The sequence below is a fragment of the Desmodus rotundus genome, chromosome 4, assembly GCF_022682495.2.
Source record: "Desmodus rotundus isolate HL8 chromosome 4, HLdesRot8A.1, whole genome shotgun sequence".
Taxonomy (NCBI): domain Eukaryota; kingdom Metazoa; phylum Chordata; class Mammalia; order Chiroptera; family Phyllostomidae; genus Desmodus; species Desmodus rotundus.
The window spans coordinates 138,647,266-138,656,065 of record NC_071390.1 but is presented as its reverse complement, the minus strand read 5'-3'; the positions used below and the strand labels follow the sequence as shown (position 1 = coordinate 138,656,065).

Genomic DNA, 8,800 nt, shown 5'->3' with positions numbered 1-8,800 from the left:
GGTTGGTGCTTATCTACGCACCTAGCCCTTTCCCTCTCTTAGGAAAGTAAAATGGAACTTCACTCTCTGCACTTTCTTCTCTTCGTGAGTTCTTTCACAGCCCACGTCACCAGCCACCCTAACAGGTCACATCTTTTCTGCTTAAAACTCTGTAAATATGTAGTTTTATTTTTGTTTTTAGTCTAATATTGCTGAAGTGAATTTAGAAGCAAGATTAATTATGACTTATTTCTTCTGTCTGGATGCTTTCAAGATTTTTTTGTCTTTGAATGATCTCTTCAAGAAGATAAATCATGAAGTTAGCATTTCCTATTAAATTTCTCTGGAACACTATGAGTTCACTTAATGAGATCAAAGAAAACAAAAGCCCACACATGCACATATTTCTTTATTTCAGGGAAGTTTTCTTCCATTATATCCTTAAATGTTTTTAATATTTAATATTTATGCTTAAAAAAAAGAGCATCTAATACCTACATGATGTTTATCTGTTATGGTGGAATGAGTGGCCAAAGGGGAAATAAAGGTGCTGTTGAAATCTAACAAAGAACTTAATACAGGAGACTGAGAGCAGAAGCTCACATGTTGACCCAGTAATCCTGAGCCTGGTCCAATAAGACTGCCAGGCCTCCAGACCAACAAGTGAAACCATGATAGTGTAGGAGCAGGGAGCCCTTGAAAGTCTGTGTGTATCATCTTCAGTAGCTGGGGAAAGGAAGATCTTCAGACTGTGTATTCATCCCAAAGCCTGGAAGGGGGGAAAAGGAGGGATGTACAATGCCCAAAGAAATGGCCCCAAAACAATTTTGCTTAACGGTCTGCCTCCCATCACATATGCAAAATGAACAAATAAAGTCTGGAGCAAGATAAGGATTTGGGCTAACACCCCCCCACACATACCTACATTTGGGTAGTCACATCTCCCCGGGGAAAGTTGGCACAACCTTTACCTGCCAATCAAAATGTAACTTCTTTACCCCCTGCCCTACCAACTATATAAGTCCTCAGAATAAAGGACCCACTCTCTTGGCCTCTTGGCCCTCTTGGCTCTTTATGCCACATGGTGGGGGGGGGGGAACGGCACGGTGCCTAGCCACCCAGGTGCTGGCTGGTCACCCTGCTTTTGCTTTCCCATAAGAACTTAGCATTAATAAACTTTGCATACATGCTAATAGGCTTGCTGTCTTGTAATCCTTTACTGCACCAGTGAGAAGAACCCAGTTTCTGGGAGTTTCTCCTGTAACAGTACTATCTCTAGGTCATCATTCCTCTGGCTAGAAAGCTGGATTCACTGAGAACAGAAACAGTGGTCACCATCTCTCCTTCATCTCTGTAGCTCTGGCTACACATGTTGATTGCTACTTCCAACCTTTGCTCTTCCAAGTTGAGGATTAGCAGGGTTTTCAAAAACTTTTTCGTTTTTTCCTCCCAAAATCTAAGCTCACAAATTGAGGAGATATGCTTTGAACTTGGCATTCTTCTCCAACTGGTTTACCTTTAAGAGGCATTTTTGCAGTTTGTGGAATGGGATTTTGGCCATTCTATAGTTTCAGGATAAATAGTTTCTACTTATGTTTTTGGTTCTTTGTGATTTTTGTAATCCTCACCCAAGGACATGTTTATCAATTTTAGAGAGGCGGGGGGGAGGGAGAAGAACATTGATTGGTTGTCTCTTATAAGTGCCACAACTGGGACTGAACCTGAAACCTAGGTATGTGCCCTGATCAGGAATTGAACCCATAACCTTTCAGTTTACAGATGATACTCAACTGAGCCACAAAAAGGGCCCTTCATGATCTTTTAAGTGGACTTCAGGGAGAGGAGTTTTAGAAGTTTGAACATTTTATACATTAAAGATCTATTTTATTATCTGAATAATGATTCTTTTTTTGTTTTGTAATTTTAGTTATTCTACAAATTAGATTTCTTATATACATAAGGCCTATGTGGAATTTGTATGACATCCTAGATTTTCTATCTTTAAAATGAAAACTACTTTATACACAGAATTGCTTCCATTTTTTACATTTAGTTAGCAGTGGACAAAATCTAATTTGAATAAAACATATTTGAAAACATACCCCCATAGAAGGTTATTGATTTCTTGAAGTTATTTCTACTCTTATTTATATCCTATGATTTATTGAAAATATGTAGCCTTGGTTATACTATCTTTATGAATTTCCTCTCCCAAGAAATAATTAATATTTATCAATATGCTATTGCCCTGCTGTCCTCACAAATCTCTAATATCACTAAATCCAATCAAACAGCTGAAGACATCAGAAACCATTCTTTCTAGACAAGGAGATAAAAATGTCACCCAAATGGAGGAAAAGATTCTTCGGGGCATCAATTTTTTTGTGTTTCTCATAGCACTCCTTCCTTTCCCTGTACTGAGAGTCCCACAGGTGCAAACCAGTAGGTGTAGTAGACACTTGATTCTTTTTCATGAATCCCCAAATCCATGAATACAGAAATATTTAAACCCTTATACCAAAAATGCTAAACACAACTTCCAGGAAAATTTGTAATTACTTGGACATTTTGTATATATCAAACCCTCCCAATCATTTTTTAAAAAGTTATTTTATAAAACTAAGGCCATTCTTGAGGATGAAAAGTTATTTTATAAAACTGAGGGCATTCTTGATACTATAGGAAAAATGAGAGGCAAATGCTGGGCAGAGTAGGGGAGTAAGGCAGGTTTATGCACCCACTTGAGCTTCTGCACATCAGCCCGAGTCTCTGGGTATATTCTAAGCCTCGGTAGTATCTCAGATTACTACATGGCACAGCTCTTTGTGGTGCCTGTAAACCTGCAAATGTCAGTTACCAAGTGTACATCTTTCCAGTATTGGTTCAATGGCTGATAATATTTAGGAAATGTGTTTTTGTCAAGTTCTTTTCTCTCTCAAGGATAAGCAAGATAATTCATATTTTACCAACCCAAGTCTTCAATTTCAAAGTTTGCAGTAAGTTCCCTGTTGTCAAATTTTAGCACTCAGTTCAGAATTCCCATTGCAAATTTACACTTGGTTTTCCAATTAAAGTGGGCTTTTGTGCGTCCCCTGCTGATAGCCATTGGCTTGATAAAAAGTTACTTCATTTTCAGCAAGACTGTTTAGGGGACCCAATGCAAGGTTGGCTTTTCTGTTGAGCTGTGAGCCCAGCTGTGCTGAAATATTAAACTTTAGTAATTTAGGTAAAATTGCTGCCTCCTGGTTGATACCATAATGCTCTTATTTTTCCACAAACCATCTTCATTGTGAGTTGTCTGCACAATTCTTTTCTGCTCTAACAGAAATAAAACTGAGACTATCTTCCCAATTCAGATAACTTTTTCAGACTATCTTCCACACCCAGACTTTTCATTTTCAAGATAACTGTGCTCTATCCTACTTATCTAACAGAATGCTTAAACTTTCAAACATGTAGAATTGGATTACTTTATTATTTTAGCACTGAATATAGGATTACTTTATTATACCATACTCAGATAAGCAGCTGGATCCCTAAAAACATCAGTCTTACAAAAAGTAGCAACATTTTCTTTATTGATTTGTATATATTTCAACAGCAATAGTGAGCTATTTCCAGTCACATTTATTTTCAGCTTTTGCTCCTTTTTCTTTAAGAATAGCATTCGTTCTGAGGTGTTTTCTTTGTTGTTGTTGTTCCGTTCTGAGGCATTTTATTCACTGACCAAATAGTTATTGATCAATTACTATGTGCAAAGTTCTTATACTTTCAAATAAATATTTTTAATTAGAACAAATGCAGAATTAGAAAAAAGAGAATTTTAATGACAAAATTGCTGGCAGCAGCTTTACTGAGCTGTCTGGCCTACCTGTTCCCCAAAACGCTCTCACATTGGCCTTCCAGCTTAAGACCTTACGCCCCTAGAAGACTCCAGCTGAAACATGAATATTTTTGTTGCTTAGGAAAGTTAACTCATTAAAGCTTTTCAAACTACCTTTATCAAAGTACTTACAAGATGATAGAGTCCAAAGGCTGTTTCTGAAAATTCTTAAAAGCTATACAGAAGTCGATTGAATAGTTTAATGAACCCTCATATAAACGTTAGGGGGGGTAGGGTTCACTGATGTTCCTCAATGGCCCAGAGTTAGGGGCAAAACCTGGGGAAGTGGCAAAGGGGGTGCTTGGGAAGTCTGTGGCTACACATGCAGACAGGATGTGTACATGGGGCTGAAAGAGGAGAAGCCCACTCCCTAATCAGTAGTTGGGGAGCCAGGTTATATCATTGTCATCGGATCACTCTCTTGCAACAAATGAAATATTTAATATGTGAGATGCTAATAACAGATGAGATCAGGAGTTTGGCAACTTTTTCCGAAAAGGGACAGCTAGTAACAATTTTTTAACTTTGTCACACTACTCAGCTGCGCCCTCGTACCAGACATAAAACCTGCCATAGGTAGTACAGTCAATGCAGTCGTTGATAGTACAAAGGAGTGGACAGGAAGGTGTTCCAATGAAACTGCGAAAACAGACGCGGGCGGAATTCGGGCCTCCGCGGTAGTCTGAGGTCTGCTACAGGTAGCCTGGTCCTAGAAATCCGTTCTTTGATTCTGCGTTTAAGCCAGGGGAGGTTACTCCTCCTATTTGGCACCGGAATCTATCCAACAACTGCCAAGTTCTTGGCAGTCTTCACGCGTGGGACGATCCAGCAGAGGGATTACACAGTTTTCAAAGTTTTTAAAGTGGGCCCTTTCCCCCTCTTCCACCCCTGTAAACCCTGTCAACAGCAGGGACGCAGACGGAGTTGTGGTGCGCATGGGTGGGCTCCGTGGGGTTCGGGTGAAAGCACGCGGGCCCTCAGGAGCACGTGAGGGGACAGAAAAGTTAGAGCCCAATCAGCACGGAGTGGAGCTCCTGCGCCCCAACCTTCAGGTGACCCCGCGCGGTGGCGGTGGTGGCGGCAGTCGCAGCGGCGGCGACCAAAGCCGGCAGCTGCTCCGAGCGCCTCCGGGAGGCGGGGAAGCCAGCTTGGTGAATCGTCACCGCCACCCGAGTGCTCAGCTGGGCGGTCCAGGGCCGTGGGAGAAGTGGGAGAGCCGGGACGCGGTGTCTTCCTTGGCCCCTAAAGACCGTGCAGGCTGGGCCGGGGGCACCCGAGAGTGCCGCCGCGCTGAGCGCTGTTGTCTCCTATCCCGCTGCCCGTGAACACTGGAGGTGTGCGTGGCTGCGGCGGCAGCGGCGAGAGCCACGAGTCGCGGCCGCCTGCGCTGCGTGTCGCCGGGGCACCGGCGGCCGCGGCGGCCGCACCCGTGGCTCAGGATGCGGCCGGGGGGCACGCTGCTCGCCCTGCTCGCCAGCCTGCTGCTGCTGCTGCGCCTGCTCTCAGGCTCGACCGACTCGCCTGCTCGCCCCAGGTAACCCACCCACCGCTCTCCAGGGACCGCGGGTTCCGAGCACCCCTCCGAGTAACCCTCCGTGCGCCCTGCCGTGCGCTCCCGGGGCCCCAGCCACCGATCCGCTTGACTTGGGCAGCGCACACTTTTGGCTGATGAGAGGACGAGCCAAGGGGCAGCGGTGGCTGGAGGGTGGGGTGGGATGGGGGAGTCCAGGAGGCAGGGCTGGATGAGTGTAGGTGGGGCGGCGGGTGATAGCAGAGGGGCAACACTTGGACCGCATGGGCACCGGCTGGGGCGGAGAGGGACCGGTCTGTATTGCGAGGGCCCCAGCGTGCATCGTTCTTGGGCCAGGGAAGGATCAGCCGTCGGGTTCCGCATCAGTGTCCTAGGGTCTGTCCATGCCAGTGCGTGCTTTCCTTTCCTTCCCGCCCTGAGCCTCTTCAGACCCCAGGGCTCCAGAGCCTCCCCCTCCCGCCCCGCCTCGCCCCACCCCCAGGAGCCAGAGAGCACAGGGAGGTCCCAGCCAGGCAGCAAGCGCGGTACCCAGCCTGCCAGTCTACTGCTCCCCGCGAGGTGTTAATAACTTAGTTTTTTTCCTTGCTGTGCAGGCCCATGGTAGAGGAAAGGAGGGAGGCCACCCACGGCACCCCCGCAGCGCTGAGGACGCCCAAGAGCTTGGAGACCCAGCTGCCCGGAGCCACGAACAGGTACCTGCGGTGCGGGGATGGGGCGCGGCTGCGTCAGTAGGTCTCGCTTTGAGTTGTCTGGCTAGGATGAAACGACTGAGTGGATTTGTGTGTGTGTGTCTGTGTGTGCGTGTGTGTGTGTGTGTGTGGTTAAGAAAGAGGGAGAGAAGAAAAGAAAGAAAGGATGTGTGTGCACACTTGAGCGTGTAACTCCTCACTCCCTGAATCTGCCCTGTAAAGGCTGTTCCTTTGGTTCTTGGAGCCAAGGGATATCCGAAAGCAGCTGCACTTTACAAAATGGGTGTTCGATTCCCCTCCCGTTCAAGAAAACCTTCGGGAGAAGCAGCGCAGCTTGTCTTTATTGAGGGACTTCATTGGTTTGCCTTCTGTCTTCTTGCTTTCTCGTACACCTGTGTAAGAGTCATTTGGGTGAGAATGTATTTGTTCTCAGTGAATGGAGACTTAAAATTGCTTTCACTCACGTGAGTATTTTATCCATGTGCAATAATTCTTTGGTTTTTTTAAATCATTTTCTGATTATGAAAGTAATACATGCTTGGTGCAAAAAGCTAGATAATATGAGAAATGTGTAAATATAATATTTACCCAGAGTCCCACCACCCAGAGATCACATTAAGTTTTTGGTCTATATTCTTCTGATTGTTTTTCCTATATATATGTATTTAAAAAATATACTTAAGATTATACTCTGTAGTCTGTGTTCTACCTTTTATCCTAAACAATTAAACACACAGGTCTCATTAATTTTTTTCCAAAATCATTGCTTTTGATTGTTGCATATTTGTCATTTGAATGTGCCATAATCCACTTAACTGTTTCCAGGTTTAGATAGTTGGATGGTTTCCTGTTTTGTTTTTGTTTTGCTTTGTTTGCTATTGATAATTCTATCGAGTACATTCTTGTATGTAAATCTTCATATTAAATCAACTCTCCAGGATGGACCGTTAGAAGTTGGACTATTTGATCAAAGAGTGAGTGTATTTTAGGTTCTAAATCCATATGGCCAAGTGCTGCCTAGAAGAGCTGAATCGAATTACATTTCACCAGCAGAATGTGCTTCATGCCTCAACATTGCTATGATTGCAATTTTGTGTATTGCAGTGTATTTTCCTTTTCCTCTTCTCTTTGTCTACTTATCTTTTGTGAATCTCTTTCCTTCTATGTATTCTTCCATATATTCTTGGCTCTTAGGTCATCTTAATCTTCTGATTGAATGATTCAAGGGTCCCATGTGGCTCCTGCTTGGTCATAAGAAGGGCCTGGGGAGCCTGGAAGAAATCTTAAAGTGCTGGAACAACACTGCCTCCCACAACCCTCCTATTGGAATTTCCCAGCATATTAAAGGCACTAAGAAATCCTGGAGTAACAAAGCTTTTGAGAAAAATGTTGGCCTATACTTTTATTTTATGCAAGGTTGTGTACTACAGGTTACCTAGCTTTCCAATAGACTGGAAGCATTCCATCTTTTTCCAAGTCCTGGTACTGTTTGCTATACTTTCTGGGGTTTTCCCTTGGGGAAACTTTGAGAGAATGTACTAATTAAATTATCTGGTCCTAGGCCCTTTTTGAGGTAATTCTTTGATGAATTTTTCAGCTTCTTTTGGCATATTTCTTTTCTGTTTGGCATACTTCTTGAGCTAATATAGGTAATTCATATTATTTTTCCTGAATATGGTCCATTTTATTAAGTTTTAAAATTTATGTCATTCTGTTATATTTTTTAAAACCTGTCTTTTGACATGTTTTATATCTCTTTTATCATATATAATTTTGATTATTTATATAGCAGGGGTGCAAAATTTAATCTATACTACTTAGTTGTATAAATTATAATTGCTTTAAAAATTTTTATTGTATTTTTTTATTGCAATTTAACCCCTTATACCCCCTCCCCCTGCAGTCACTACACTGTTGTCCATGTTCATGAGTCCTTTCTCCTTTCTGCTCAATCCTTTCACCCACTAACCACCCCCACCCCCCAACAATAGCTGTCATCCTGCTCTCTGTGAGTCTGTCTCTGTTTTGCTTGTTAGTTCAGTTTGTTCATTACATTCCACATACGAGTGAAATCATATGGCATCTGTCTTTCTCTGACTGGCTTATTTCACTTAGCATAATGCTCTCCAGGTCTATCTATACTGTTGCAAATGGTAAACTTTTCTTCTTTTTTTACAGCCAAGTAGTATTCCATTGTGTAAATGTCCCATACTTGTTTTATTCACTCATCTACTGATAATTTCCTAATTTATCCTTTTCCTCTGCCCTCTGGAGTGGCTTCTGAAGTGTGTCCTCTACATTACTGAAATATTTTTCTGTAGTGTCAACTCTCTGTTTTGCCGTATCTAAAACAGTACATCTATTACATTTTTATTTTTTACAGTTTATTTTCATTTTTTTAGGCTGCACTTTATCACATCAGTTCACATTTTAGCATCTAAGTAATCTTTTAAACCTCACCTTCCATTTCTTCATATTTTCTTGAGGATGTGAAGCAAGTGCTTTCTAAGGCGTGTTTTTTTCTGTTCCTTTTTTTTTTTTTTTAAAGATACAGACTTTTTAAAAAATATTTTATTTATTGACTTTTTAGAGAAGAGAAGGGAGAGAGAAGAGAGGGAAACATCAATATGTGGCTGCTTCTCTCATGCGTCCTACAGGGGACTTGGCCCGCAACCCAGGCATGTACACTAGTCTGGGAATCGAACTGGCGACCCTTTG

At 42.8% G+C, this 8,800-nt stretch overlaps 1 protein-coding gene across 1 annotated transcript in view; it reads left to right on the top strand.

Annotated features, from left to right (window-relative positions):
* Nucleotides 1–5,006: 5,006 nt before the first annotated feature.
* Nucleotides 5,007–8,800, top strand: part of ST8SIA6 (ST8 alpha-N-acetyl-neuraminide alpha-2,8-sialyltransferase 6) — a 136,875-nt gene continuing 133,081 nt past the window's right edge. The window contains exons 1-2 of the mRNA XM_053922856.1: nt 5,007–5,396; nt 5,987–6,085. Of these exons, the coding sequence (XP_053778831.1) occupies nt 5,302–5,396; nt 5,987–6,085 (194 nt within the window). The 5' untranslated portion in view covers nt 5,007–5,301. The remainder of the gene's footprint in view (nt 5,397–5,986; nt 6,086–8,800) is intronic.